Here is a 15,350-nt window from a genome sequence, read left to right as displayed (position 1 = left end):
CCTCTTCTGTAGTCACAGAATCAGAGCCCGGCAACATGGCTGGCCAGCTACACCACGTGTCCTGGCCTCTCTTGCAGCTTCGTGTAGCCTGGAGTGGGGTGGGAGACGTATGTGGTGCTGTGAGAGCAGGCGCTTGCCTCCCCTGTGCTCTCTGATTACATGTTTTGGTAATAATATTGTGATAGCAATATCTGGGAAATGGGGCAGAAATAAGACATGGGGAACTTGGGTCTGTGAATGATTTAAAGCAGAGTCACCCACTGACCTAGAACACCGACTGTCACATGAGAGAAAAATTAACTTTTACCTTACTCAAGCCATATTTTTTTGAGTCCTTTTTTTTTTTTCTTAAGCAAACGTTAAGGGTTGAATTACATCCCGTCCTCAAATTCATATCTTAAGTTCTAATCCCCAGTATTTCTGAATTTGAGGTTATTTAGAAATAGGATTCTTGCAGATATAATAGTTATGATGATGTCATACTGGAGTTGGGTGGGCTCCTAATCCAAGAGAACTGGTGTCCTTCTTAAAAAGGAGCATTTGGAGATAGACATGCACACAGGAGGATGCCATGTAGAGATGAGGCATGATCTGCAAGTAATGGGATGGCCAGCAAAGCACCAGCTCCCACCAGCTAGGAGAGAGGCTTGGGATGGATTCTCCCTCACAGCCTTAGAAGGAACCCACCTGCCAACACCTTGATGTTCTACTTCTGGCCTCCAGAACCGTGAGACAACAAATTTCTATGTAAGTCACCTCTTTTGTGGTTTTGTTTTGTTTTGTTTTGTTTTTACAGAATCCCCAGGAAACTAATACAGAAACTGGTACCAGAAATGAGATGCTGACATCACAAAAATGAAAATTTATTTGCCATGAGCTGAGTGGTGTGGTGGTGAGGACACAAAAAACGCAGGATGAAAAGCTGGAGAACCTTGTTATGCCAAAGAACATCATCGGGTAATACCGTCACTGGTGATAACCTGGAAGGTGCATCATATGTTCACTGAGCCTGTGTTTCTAGAAGTGATTGGAAAGAGCTATGATGTCACTGTGAGTTGGCCGCTTCTCGCTGCTTGGCAGCAAGGAATCGCAAGAAAGAGATGGTCCTAGACAAGAATTGGCCAGTTTTCAAGGCCAGAAACATCATGAGGTTAGAAGAGCCAACAGCTTCCTGTTCTTCAAAACAGTATAAATAAGGATCTTGCCTCCTACCCAAGGCTATTGTTTCAGATGACCATTAACTGAGAGTGACCAAACGTAGGTAGTTCAAGGAAACAAATATTACAAAATCAATAAACATAAGAATTCTGGCTAGGAAAGCACATCGGATCTGGTGCCTCGCGATGGAACTTACTAGAAACAACTAGACCAGTTGTGTACTGTAAGGTTTTAGAAGGAACTATGTTGTCACAGAAACAGCAAGATCTTATGACTTTTGAGCCTCTGCATTTGCATCTTTTTATTATACAGATTAACCCGAACCTTAAGCAAAGTGGGCTTGTGTCCTGGTCTCTCTAGTTTGCCGAGCATTTCCTTTTAACCGCGACGTGTTCTTCAGGCTGCAGTGTGAGCGCCACATGGCCAGGGATTTTGTTTGTTCCCTGCTAGAACTTCAGCCCTTCAAAGAGTATCTACAATATAATAGATGTTCAAGAAATAGTTGCTGGAAGAATAAAGTAATACACAGAGAACCAAGAGCGATACGAAGGAAACACAGAACATTGGGAGTGTGCAAGGACATTTCGTACAGATGGGCACTGGATTTGAGCACTCAAACATCCCAGTGCTATGGTCACTGAATAAAAACTGGCTTCCTATTGATGAGGGCCCCCAAGGCCCCCTTCATGTCACTGTTGCGTAGGCTGTAGATGAAAGGGTTCAGCATGGGAGTGACCACGGTGTACATCACCGCAGCGGCTGTGTCCTTCTGGGCTGTGTGGGAGGATGTGGGGCTAAAATAAACCTCAATGAGTGTCCCATAGAACAGGGACACCACAGACAGATGAGAGCCACAGGTGGAGAAAGCCTTCTGCTTGCCTCTGGTGGAGGGGATCCTCAGCACCGTGGCAAAGATGCGTGTGTAGGAGACCAAGATGCCCACAAAGGTGGTGACAGTGGGCAGGGCGCCCACGGTGTACACCGATGCATTATTGAGAAAGGTGTCAGAGCAGGCCAGCTTCAGCAGAGGGCTGAGGTCACAAAAGAAATGGGGCACGCGGTTGTGGGTGCAGAAGGAGAGGCGAGTCAATAATACGGTGTGGGTCAGGGCATTCCCGAAGGCTGCAGACCAGGATGCAGCCACCAGGAGGCCACAGAGCTGCGGTGTTACAGACCTGGCATAGTGCAGAGGGTGACAGATGGCCACATAGCGGTCATAGGCCATGGCAGTCAGCAGGAAGCTATCGACGCCAGCAAACCAGATGAAGAAGAACATCTGGGTCAGACAGCCCGCGTAAGGGATCCCTTTGCGCCCTGACACGTGGTTGGCCAGCATCTTGGGAATGGTGGTAGAGGTGAAGCAAATGTCCACAAAGGCCAAGTTAGCCAGGAAGAAGTACATGGGAGTGTGGAGTCGGGGGTCAGTGGCGATAGCCAGGATGATGAGCAGGTTCCCCAGTCCCGTGACCAGGTACATAGTCAGGAAGAGGATGAACAGCAGTTGCTGTTGCTTGGGGTTCTCTGAGAGGCCCAGGAGCAGGAACTCGGAGACCGAGGTGACATTTGCCTCTTCCATGGCCATCCTGGATCAATCAGAAAGGACATCCAAGAGTTGTCCAGGGTCCTGATACGGCCAGCCCTTCTACTGCACCCTGATCTCATCTCCCCTCGTTGGTTCAGTCATTCATCACTTCTGCCCACTCTCTCCTGCAACAGGACCCCCCACCCACCCACCTGTTTGCTGCATCCTTTCCATCAGTGACACACCATTCATTCCCCACAACCCACCTGCAGGATGGGTGGACAGCTGCCAAGCACGTGGACCATTTCTCACCTCACCCCCTACACCTCCGTGCCCCAGGGCGTCATCTGGGTTCAGTAGTGAGCTCAGCCTGCACTCGGGGTACCGTGGAAATCTGGGCATTAACACCCCCAGGAGTGACTTTCAGCCGGCAGAGGACCTGTCCTTGTTGGGTGACTCCCCTGGCTTCATCACTCCTGAGTGAGGCAGTTCTGAGGTGTGTTCTCTTGGGGATCCCTAGAAGGATCGCCCCTCAGCTGCCCCAAGTGGGAATCTGCTCATCCGTGCCTCCCTTCCCCAAATGCTCATTGGATCTCCTGGGATTACCTCTTAAACATAGGATTTGCACTCAAGTCCTTGACTCAGAACCTGCCTTCGGGAGAGTCCAAAGTAAGACTCGAGGATTTGAGAATTTCTTCCATCTTCGCGAGAATCACGTTTAGTTCATTTGGGGCTCAATAAAGAAAATTTATTAGTTAATGACAAAAGATGAAAAGAACGTCGTTATTAAGTGTCACACTAAAGAACACTGGAATACTAAAAAGTTCCGGGAAAAAATTGTTTTATGTCAAAGTAGTTGGTAAAGCAGGCAGAAAGCATTTGGAAAGCAACATGCCTTTTAAAATACTCTGGTGTATGGTTAAAAGTCACTGAGACTTTTCAGATACAAAATAATTAATAAAACATCCAAAACCGTAATATCGATATGGGCATTTCGAGAACTGCCATTCAGACTCGTGGATTCGTCTGTGGCAAAACCCATTTCCTGGAAAGAGAAAACAGCGTTGTGAAAAATCACTCAAGTAAGGAAAACCTCAACCATGATCGGTGTCACTAAAGTTGTTTCCGTAATTTATTTTAAAAGCGAAATTCACAGATGTAAGTCCAGAGTTTTGGGCAAAACTTGCAGAACTTTCCAGATGTTTTAATTTGGTATCATTCATGTCTCTTGGTTCAGCTTTTGCTGGATGATTCAAAAAAGATACAACAAAAATGGAGCACTTGAAATATGCCTCTTAAAACCTTACATATGCCACCACGCGTCCAATAAACACAGAGATAATAAATCAATGTTCTGAAGAGCTGGGGATCGAAATAGAGAAAATCGGAAGTGTATTTGGACGCAAACCGATAAACTGAGGAGCTGAGGCTGCAAAGAACAGCCTGGAAATCCTGTCAGGTCTTGTAAATTTTTCTCAGTAATAATTGTGGGAAAGGAGTCAGCATTTAGAAAATAAGTGTGTATTTTTTGGTTTGTTTTTAGATTTCAAGAGTTGGCTTTAATAAGTGCAATTCTAGGGGCACCTGGGTGCTTCAGTCAGCAGGCATCTGACTTGGGTTCAGGTCGTGATCTCAGGGTCCTGGGATCCAACCCCATGTGGGGCTCCCGGCTCTGCTGGAAGTCTGCTTCTCCCTCTCCCTCTGCCCCTCCCCCCATGCTCGTGCTCTCCCTCTCTCAAATAAATTAAATTAAATTAAATTAAATTAAATTAAATTAAATTAATAAAAGCAATTCTAACAGGGACATCAACACTTTATCTGGTTTTACAAGAAAAGAATAGTTGGGTTATTAAACCTGATGACAATTCGATATATAAAAAGAACTGAACACATGAAAATAAGTGAAAAGAAACCGACTGAAACAGAAGTGTGAGATATTACAGGAATGGAGAAACGTGGGATGCTACCTGAAATCCAACAAAATAAGCATTGATCCCCAGGTGAGGGGGCTGGGAGACTATTTGGGGGTCCACGACTAAATTTCATGAAAATGAAATTGTTGTTTGATGACAAGAGTAAAAAGAAATCCATTTATTGAATCCTATGAGTTGATCAAAGTATATCCGTGAAGCTCTGTGGGACAAAGATTAATAAAATCAAGCTCTTCAAATAAATAGGACAATTAAACCATTGCTAGAGCTTCATCGAGTGGAAAGGTATCCAATATATAAAAATCTCAGACGGGACTACAAGAGCTAGGACGTTGCTTTCAATTTAAATTGTTTGTTCAAAAAAAAGAGTTTGTTCAGGAGAAGGTGAGAGAGGACTTTAGCACCTTGAACAACAGTATTGATGTTAAGAGGAAAGCTTGCCTTTTTGAAGCTGCAAGTGACCTAAAGGACATCACCTTGAACTGTCCCTCCCTCCATCTTTCCCTCCTCATCTCTGATCTCACCTCCTACTCTCCATTGTGCTCATTCTGGTGTCACTGATGGTCCTTGAACAAGCCAGGCATGCTCCTGCCTCAGGGCCTTTGTACTGTCTGTCCCTCTGCTTAGAACATTCTTCTCCCCAGATAGCCACATGGCTCTGTTTTCCACCTCAAGCCCCTAAAATAACAGCTTCATGAAGCAGGCAAGAGGAGCTCTTTACAGAAGTTAACTAGATCTTGTCCTCCACATAGCACCCTTCTCTCCATTACATGTAGAGGATAATTCCAAAGCCTGGTGCGGCCACTATGGAAAACAACATGGAGATTCTCAAAAAAATAAAAAGGAAATGAAAACAGAATGTCTGAGAGCTATCTGCAATCCCACGCTCCTCGCTGCATTATTCGCAGTAGCTGAGCATGGAAACAACCCAAGTGTTTGTCAAGAAAATGGGGTGTATACACGATTAGAATATCGTTCAGCCATGGAAAAGAAGGAAATCCTGCCATTTGCGGCAACACAGATGGACCTTGAGGGCCTGGGGCTAAGTGAGATAAGCCAGATGGAAAAAGACAAATACTGCATGGTTATCACTTATGTGTGGACTCTAAAACCAAACAAACAAAAAACAAATCTTACAGAGTCTAGCCCCTGCTGACCTCCCCGGTGTCGACTCATGTCACGGTCCTCCAGCCACACAGATGGTCCAAGACTGGCCCTTCCTCAAGGACTTGCTCTTTCCTCTGCCTCGAGCGCTCTGCCTTTAGGACCCCTTTGCAGATTTCAAGACCCACCCCAGATCCTTCCTTCTCCCCCGAAGCTCAGCCCACAGCGGCTGCTGTGTCCTCTGTCCTCCCGGGACTGTGTTCTCTGGACCTGAAGAGGAGCCTCCTCCCTGGGACCCTGTGCCTGCTGCCCCGTCTCTCTCCTCCCCTGCCCAGGAAGTGAACATGCCGTGTTCCACTTGCTTGTCGAGTCATTGACCACCGGCGGAGCATCTTCAGTGTGGCATTCCCCAAGCTGTGGATGGGAATTCTGAGATGAGGGCAAACACAGGGAGCCCCTCCCGACCCTGCAATTCACCACAGAGGAATTCTCTAGAAGGAGCGTGGTGAGATGCGTTCAAGGACGTTTGGAACGAGTAGTGCTCATCCACAGTACGGGTGCATACATCCATCGGGGCACTCTTACTCGGGGGACATTTCTATGTCCCAGGAATGGTCGAAACGGGAAACTGCTCTCACCAACCTGGATGAATCTCAAAAGCAGGGGCAGAAGAAAACCACAGAAGGATGTGCACAGAATCACGTTGCTCAGGGAAAGTTTAAAAACACACAGCAGGGTTCTATGGATCGTTCGTGGATACGTCCCAGCTAGTAAAGGTGCAAACATGTGTGGGAGTGATCGATACTAGTGGTAGGATGTCGGTTATCTCAGAGCCGGGGCGGGGGAGAGGAAGGGAGGGGTGCTACGCACACATATGGGAGTATGGGAACGGAGGCGGACTGTACAGGGACGTTTACTTCTTAATCTGGAAGATGAATACAAGCCGGACTCCAGCTTGAAGCATGATCTATGCTTTTTTTTTTTTTTCTTAAGATTTTATTTATTTATTTGAGAGAGAGCTCAAAGCAAGAGAGAGCACAAGCAGGGGGAGGGGCAGAGGGAAAAGGACAATCAGACTCTGTGCCAAGCCTGGAGCCTGACACGGGGCTCAATCCCAGGACCCTGGGATCATGACATGAGCTGAAGGCAGACGCTTAACCCACTGACCCACCCAGGTGCCCCGATCTATGCTTTTTTGAATGCCTGCAATATCACACACACACACACACACACACACACACACACACACACACACACACACACACACCATCTCCCCTCAAGGAACTCATAGGAGACAGAGACCCGGGTGGGTGGGTAAGAAAATGATGGATTCCATCTCATCCTCTGGCCAGGGTCACTGTGTCGCCTAAGGTCCCATCCCAGGTTCCAGACGCCCCACTTTGCTGAACTTGCCCTGGGTCCCACAGACCCTGTGTGAAGCCCAGCTCAGCGTCCACCCCCAATCCCGTTCTTCCTCTGTGCCCAGGCTGAGCGCTGGCCCCGCCGACCACCCAGGCACCTGGGTCAGAGATGCGGGCGGCAGCCCGGTCTCCTCCCACCCCCTCACTGCATCCTGATGCTTCTACCTGAGCTTCCTCTTCTTCCTCTCCTCCCAGTGCCCCACCGGGTTCTCGTCTTGTCACTCTTCAACTTCAACCCTGCCCCTTCTCTGGGCTCTTTGGGGCCAGGCTTCTTCTTCTGGTTGAGCCTCCATAATGGCCACCACCACAGTGAAATGACCTCTCCCTTGCTTCGAAGGCTGCACTGGCTCCCCATGGCCCTGCTGCTAACAGCGAATGTGTCTTCCACACCTCCTGTGCACCTGACACCCGGCAAGGAGTTTGACGTGCTGCGTCTGACTCAACCCTCTAAGAGGGGCACTCTTACCTCCATTTCTAGGATGAAGAAGCTTGGGGACGACACCCAGGTACTCACCCTGTCTGCGTCCCTCTCCCCCACTCAGCTGTGGAAGGTGTCCCCTCTGCTGCCAAAATGCCTGGTCAGCGGAGAGCCGGCTTTTGCCGGGAGAGCACTGCGGGCCGCAGGTGACGTAGAGGCAAGTCTTGGCCTCTTTGGCCTCCCAGGAGGGAGCTGGAGGACCTGCCGGAGCCAAACTTACCCTCCATCCCACTCCTCGGGCCCAGTCCCTCGTGTCTTGTTAAGGCACCTGCTAATTGTCCGCTGCACTCTCTGTCCCTGCTGGCCTGCCTCTTTGGGGAGGAGGCCGCCCGCAGCCTGCACCGGGCTTTCCCCTCTACCCCTGAGCTGGGAGGGGAGGGTGGTGCAGGGGCTCTGGGCCTCTTCGGGGGACCTTCCCCGTGGGGCCTGCGCCCAGCACATTCCCCGGCTCGGCTGGGGCTGCCTCACCGCTGGGCCAGGTCCATGGCTTCCCATCAGTGGGAGCAACAGCCTACTGACCTTTATTTCTTCATTAAGGTGAAATTCACACGACACAGGATTAACCGTTTGAAAGTGGACGCTTCCACGGCCTGCAGCATGTTCATGACGTCGTGCAACCACCACCTCTATCTCGTTCCAGAGCATTTGTATCCCCCCAGAAGGAAACCCCGTCCCCGTGAGCAGTCACTCCCCACCCCCCTCCCCCAGCCCCTGGCAACCACCAGGCCGCTCTCTGTCTCTGTGGGTTTACTCATTCTGGACGCTCCCAAACATGGGATCCTACAGTGTGTGGCCTTTTGTGTCTGGCTCCTCTCCCTTAGCGTGATATGTTCACCATTCACCTGAGGTATAGCGTGAGTCAGAGCTTCTTCCTTTTTATGGCTGAGTAGTATTCCGCTAACGGATGTTCCTCGAATGTTAGGGGAGTACTATTCTTACGACCGGTGTCGTAAGAAGGAACCACGATCTGTTTATCCATGCGCCATGGACATTTGGGATGTAGCCCCCTTTGGGCTGTTGTGAGTAGTGCTTCTGTGAACGTCTGTGCACTGGCCTCTCTTCGGGTCCCTCTGTTCAGTTCTCTGGGGATTATCCCTCCGTGCAGAATGGCTGAGTCATGTAGCAGTTCTAGGTTTAACCTTCTGAGGAACTGCCAAACTGTTTTCCACAGCGGCTCCCCCTTTTTCTGTCCCCCCACAGCAGTGCACAAGGGCTCCGATTTCTCCACATCTCACCAACCCTTGTCCATCCTTCTTATGAGCGCCACTAAGCGGCGTGAAGCCTTATCTCATTATGGCTCTGACTTGCATTTCCTTGCATGAGTAATCAAGTTGAGCATCTTTTCATGTTCTAAATACTCTTGAGCTCGCACATCTACTGGTAAAATATATTTGGGCACATACTCCTGCTATATGAATATTTATTTAAGAACTAAGTATTGTACCACCATGGAATGCCATGAGCATTGTGAAACACTCCTCCCAAATTGAAGTTAAAAAGAGAAGCTCTTAGAATGAAATAAACTCTTGGTTACTTCTAATCACCCTGACAGTAACCCTGACAATAGCTAACACTTCAGGCACGCTGGGGCCAAGTTCATGGCTAAGGTTATGGTAGAAACTCTTATCATGAGGTATCTAGGTGGCTCAGTTGGTTGAGCACCAGACTCTCGGTGTTGGCTCAGGTCATGATCTCAGGGTCCTGTGATCGAGGCCTGCATTGGGGTCTGCCACTCAGTGGGGAGTCTGCTTGAAGAGTGTCTCTCCCTCTGCCCCTCCCCCAACCGTACTCGCTCTCTCTCTTTTTTTCCCTCTCTCCAAAATAAATAAATAAATCTTTAAAAAAAAAAAAACCCTTTCATGTGGGCTTTTTGACAATTGAAAAATGTTTGACTATTTCCAATCGTAACTGATTTCTTTGTCATTGCCTTTCCCGGTCACAATGGGGCTGACAAGGAGTTCATTTTAGGGGTGGAAGTGATACCAGCAGCATTCTCTGGTTGGCATTGGGGTCCACGTGCACTCTTTAATGTCGTAGGCTCATTTTTGACGATTGGTTGATATAAAAATTGTTAATACAACCCGTAAATCTACTCATCGCATGGAAGTTGCATTAAAGCCGTCAAAATAGTCTGAGAGCTAAAGAGTCAATCTGGTGAAATAGAAAATATGAGCAAAGTACACTTCCCTTTTATTGTTAAACACTTTTTATTTCTTTTTTTTTAACTTATTTATTTGTTAGATAGAGAGAGAGAACACAAGCAGGGGGAGCGGCAGGCAAAGGGAGAAGCAGGCTCCCTGCTGATGTGGGACTGATCCCAGGACCATGGAATCATGACCTGAGTTGAAGGCAGAAACTTAACAGACTGAGCCACCCAGGCATCCCAAACCCTTTTTATTTCTAAATAATCTTAGACTTACATAAAATTTGCAAACATAGATGAAGTGATCCTGTATAGCGTTCACTCAGCTTCCCCCAAAGAAAGCATTTTATAATTATATGATTATATAAAAACATATTAAAAATAATTATATATTACATAAAATATATATATAATTATAGATTTGTATATATTTAATAGTATATAATTATGGTACATTTATAAAAACCAGGACACTGACAGTAGCACAATACTATTAACTAAATATCTTTTTTTTTTTTTTGGAATTCATCACTTTTTATATGCACTCAATTGCTTTGAAACGCTTTATGAAATTGCATAGATTCGGGGCACCTGGGTGGCTCAGTCGTTAAGCGTCTGTCTTCGGCTCAGGTCATGATCTCAGGGTCTTGGGATCGAGCCCCACATCGGGCTCCCTGCTTGGCAGGAAGCCTGCTTCTCCCTCTCCCACTCCCCCTCCTTGTGTTCCCTCTCTCGCTGTGCCTCTCTCTGTCAAATAAATAAATAAAATCTTTAAAAAAAAAAGAAATTGCATAGATTCATGTAATTACCACGACAGTCAGGAAACAGAACTGTTCTATCATCCCAAAGACACCCCCGTGCCTCCCTTTTATAGTCAACACTCTCCTCCCTAACCCTTGGCAACCATACTCTGGTCGATATAACTCCCCTAATTCTGACGTCTCAAGAAAGTCATGTATATAATGTCATACAATACGTGACCTTTTGAGATTGGCTTCTTTTACACAGCACAATACCGTTGAGAACCATCCTGGTCGTCACTTGTATCAATAGTCCATTCCTGGGGCGCCTGGGTGGCTCAGTCGGTTAAGCGTCTGTCTTCAGCTCAGGTCATGATCTCAGGGTCCTGGGATCGAGCCCCACATCGGGCTCCCTGCTCAGTGGGGAGCCTGCTTCTCCCTCTCCCTCTGCCTCTCTCCCCAGATTGTACTCTCTCTCTCAAATAAATAAATAAAATCTTTAAAAAAAAAAGTCAAACATTTTTCAATGGTCAAAAAGCCCACATGAAATGGTTTCTTTTTTTAAAAGATTTATTTATTTATTTTGGAGAGAGGGAAAGAAAGAGAGAGAGCGAGTACGGTTGAGGGAGGGGCAGAGGGAGAGACACTCTTCAAGCAGACTCCCCACTGAGTGGCAGACCCCAATGCAGGCCTCGATCACAGGACCCTGAGATCATGACCTGAGCCAACACCGAGAGTCTGGTGCTCAACCAACTGAGCCACCTAGATACCTCATGATAAGAGTTTCTACCATAACCTTAGCCATGAACTTGGCCCCAGCGTACCTGAAGTGTTAGCTATTGTCAGGATTACTGTCAGGGTGATTAGAAGTAACCAAGAGTTTATTTCATTCTAAGAGCTTCTCTTTTTAACTTCAATTTGGGAGGAGTGTTTCACAATGCTCATGGCATTCCATGGTGGTACAATACTTAGTTCTTAAATAAATATTCATATAGCAGGAGTATGTGCCCAAATATATTTTACCAGTAGATGTGCGAGCTCAAGAGTATTTAGAACATGAAAAGATGCTCAACTTGATTACTCATGCAAGGAAATGCAAGTCAGAGCCATAATGAGATAAGGCTTCACGCCGCTTAGTGGCGCTCATAAGAAGGATGGACAAGGGTTGGTGAGATGTGGAGAAATCGGAGCCCTTGTGCACTGCTGTGGGGGGACAGAAAAAGGGGGAGCCGCTGTGGAAAACAGTTTGGCAGTTCCTCAGAAGGTTAAACCTAGAACTGCTACATGACTCAGCCATTCTGCACGGAGGGATAATCCCCAGAGAACTGAACAGAGGGACCCGAAGAGAGGCCAGTGCACAGACGTTCACAGAAGCACTACTCACAACAGCCCAAAGGGGGCTACATCCCAAATGTCCATGGCGCATGGATAAACAGATCGTGGTTCCTTCTTACGACACCGGTCGTAAGAATAGTACTCCCCTAACATTCGAGGAACATCCGTTAGCGGAATACTACTCAGCCATAAAAAGGAAGAAGCTCTGACTCACGCTATACCTCAGGTGAATGGTGAACATATCACGCTAAGGGAGAGGAGCCAGACACAAAAGGCCACACACTGTAGGATCCCATGTTTGGGAGCGTCCAGAATGAGTAAACCCACAGAGACAGAGAGCGGCCTGGTGGTTGCCAGGGGCTGGGGGAGGGGGGTGGGGAGTGACTGCTCACGGGGACGGGGTTTCCTTCTGGGGGGATACAAATGCTCTGGAACGAGATAGAGGTGGTGGTTGCACGACGTCATGAACATGCTGCAGGCCGTGGAAGCGTCCACTTTCAAACGGTTAATCCTGTGTCGTGTGAATTTCACCTTAATGAAGAAATAAAGGTCAGTAGGCTGTTGCTCCCACTGATGGGAAGCCATGGACCTGGCCCAGCGGTGAGGCAGCCCCAGCCGAGCCGGGGAATGTGCTGGGCGCAGGCCCCACGGGGAAGGTCCCCCGAAGAGGCCCAGAGCCCCTGCACCACCCTCCCCTCCCAGCTCAGGGGTAGAGGGGAAAGCCCGGTGCAGGCTGCGGGCGGCCTCCTCCCCAAAGAGGCAGGCCAGCAGGGACAGAGAGTGCAGCGGACAATTAGCAGGTGCCTTAACAAGACACGAGGGACTGGGCCCGAGGAGTGGGATGGAGGGTAAGTTTGGCTCCGGCAGGTCCTCCAGCTCCCTCCTGGGAGGCCAAAGAGGCCAAGACTTGCCTCTACGTCACCTGCGGCCCGCAGTGCTCTCCCGGCAAAAGCCGGCTCTCCGCTGACCAGGCATTTTGGCAGCAGAGGGGACACCTTCCACAGCTGAGTGGGGGAGAGGGACGCAGACAGGGTGAGTACCTGGGTGTCGTCCCCAAGCTTCTTCATCCTAGAAATGGAGGTAAGAGTGCCCCTCTTAGAGGGTTGAGTCAGACGCAGCACGTCAAACTCCTTGCCGGGTGTCAGGTGCACAGGAGGTGTGGAAGACACATTCGCTGTTAGCAGCAGGGCCATGGGGAGCCAGTGCAGCCTTCGAAGCAAGGGAGAGGTCATTTCACTGTGGTGGTGGCCATTATGGAGGCTCAACCAGAAGAAGAAGCCTGGCCCCAAAGAGCCCAGAGAAGGGGCAGGGTTGAAGTTGAAGAGTGACAAGACGAGAACCCGGTGGGGCACTGGGAGGAGAGGAAGAAGAGGAAGCTCAGGTAGAAGCATCAGGATGCAGTGAGGGGGTGGGAGGAGACCGGGCTGCCGCCCGCATCTCTGACCCAGGTGCCTGGGTGGTCGGCGGGGCCAGCGCTCAGCCTGGGCACAGAGGAAGAACGGGATTGGGGGTGGACGCTGAGCTGGGCTTCACACAGGGTCTGTGGGACCCAGGGCAAGTTCAGCAAAGTGGGGCGTCTGGAACCTGGGATGGGACCTTAGGCGACACAGTGACCCTGGCCAGAGGATGAGATGGAATCCATCATTTTCTTACCCACCCACCCGGGTCTCTGTCTCCTATGAGTTCCTTGAGGGGAGATGGTGTGTGTGTGTGTGTGTGTGTGTGTGTGTGTGTGTGTGTGTGTGTGTGAGATATTGCAGGCATTCAAAAAAGCATAGATCGGGGCACCTGGGTGGGTCAGTGGGTTAAGCGTCTGCCTTCAGCTCATGTCATGATCCTAGGGTCCTGGGATTGAGCCCCGTGTCAGGCTCCAGGCTTGGCACAGAGTCTGATTGTCCTTTTCCCTCTGCCCCTCCCCCTGCTTGTGCTCTCTCTTGCTTTGAGCTCTCTCTCAAATAAATAAATAAAATCTTAAGAAAAAAAAAAAAAGCATAGATCATGCTTCAAGCTGGAGTCCGGCTTGTATTCATCTTCCAGATTAAGAAGTAGAACGTCCCTGTACAGTCCGCCTCCGTTCCCATACTCCCATATGCGTGCGTAGCACCCCTCCCTTCCTCTCCCCCGCCCCGGCTCTGAGATAACCGACATCCTACCACTAGTATCGATCACTCCCACACATGTTTGCACCTTTACTAGCTGGGACGTATCCACGAACGATCCATAGAACCCTGCTGTGTGTTTTTAAACTTTCCCTGAGCAACGTGATTCTGTGCACATCCTTCTGTGGTTTTCTTCTGCCCCTGCTTTTGAGATTCATCCAGGTTGGTGAGAGCAGTTTCCCGTTTCGACCATTCCTGGGACATAGAAATGTCCCCCGAGTAAGAGTGCCCCGATGGATGTATGCACCCGTACTGTGGATGAGCACTACTCGTTCCAAACGTCTTTGAACGCATCTCACCACGCTCCTTCTAGAGAATTCCTCTGTGGTGAATTGCAGGGTCGGGAGGGGCTCCCTGTGTTTGCCCTCATCTCAGAATTCCCATCCACAGCTTGGGGAATGCCACACTGAAGATGCTCCGTCGGTGGTCAATGACTCGACAAGCAAGTGGAACACGGCATGTTCACTTCCTGGGCAGGGGAGGAGAGGGACGGGGCAGCAGGCACAGGGTCCCAGGGAGGAGGCTCCTCTTCAGGTCCAGAGAACACAGTCCCGGGAGGACAGAGGACACAGCAGCCGCTGTGGGCTGAGCTTCGGGGGAGAAGGAAGGATCTGGGGTGGGTCTTGAAATCTGCAAAGGGGTCCTAAAGGCAGAGCGCTCGAGGCAGAGGAAAGAGCAAGTCCTTGAGGAAGGGCCAGTCTTGGACCATCTGTGTGGCTGGAGGACCGTGACATGAGTCGACACCGGGGAGGTCAGCAGGGGCTAGACTCTGTAAGATTTGTTTTTTGTTTGTTTGGTTTTAGAGTCCACACATAAGTGATAACCATGCAGTATTTGTCTTTTTCCATCTGGCTTATCTCACTTAGCCCCAGGCCCTCAAGGTCCATCTGTGTTGCCGCAAATGGCAGGATTTCCTTCTTTTCCATGGCTGAACGATATTCTAATCGTGTATACACCCCATTTTCTTGACAAACACTTGGGTTGTTTCCATGCTCAGCTACTGCGAATAATGCAGCGAGGAGCGTGGGATTGCAGATAGCTCTCAGACATTCTGTTTTCATTTCCTTTTTATTTTTTTGAGAATCTCCATGTTGTTTTCCATAGTGGCCGCACCAGGCTTTGGAATTATCCTCTACATGTAATGGAGAGAAGGGTGCTATGTGGAGGACAAGATTTAGTTAACTTCTGTAAAAAGCTCCTCTTGCCTGCTTCATGAAGCTGTTATTTTAGGGGCTTGAGGTGGAAAACAGAGCCATGTGGCTATCTGGGGAGAAGAATGTTCTAAGCAGAGGGACAGACAGTACAAAGGCCCTGAGGCAGGAGCATGCCTGGCTTGTTCAAGGACCATCAGTGACACCA

At 49.0% G+C, this 15,350-nt stretch overlaps 1 protein-coding gene across 1 annotated transcript; it reads right to left on the bottom strand.

Annotated features, from left to right (window-relative positions):
• Window positions 1-1,792: 1,792 nt before the first annotated feature.
• On the bottom strand, window positions 1,793-2,740 carry LOC118533705 (olfactory receptor 1f45-like). The gene has a single exon (XM_036089118.2). The coding sequence runs from the start codon at window positions 2,738-2,740 to the stop codon at window positions 1,793-1,795; it is 948 nt and encodes a 315-aa protein (XP_035945011.1).
• Between the last annotated feature and the right edge of the window lie 12,610 nt (window positions 2,741-15,350).

Source organism: Halichoerus grypus, chromosome 1 (genome assembly GCF_964656455.1).
Source record: "Halichoerus grypus chromosome 1, mHalGry1.hap1.1, whole genome shotgun sequence".
Lineage (NCBI taxonomy): Eukaryota > Metazoa > Chordata > Mammalia > Carnivora > Phocidae > Halichoerus > Halichoerus grypus.
The sequence above is the reverse complement of the archived record's forward strand: the minus strand, read 5'-3'. Positions and strand labels throughout refer to the sequence as shown.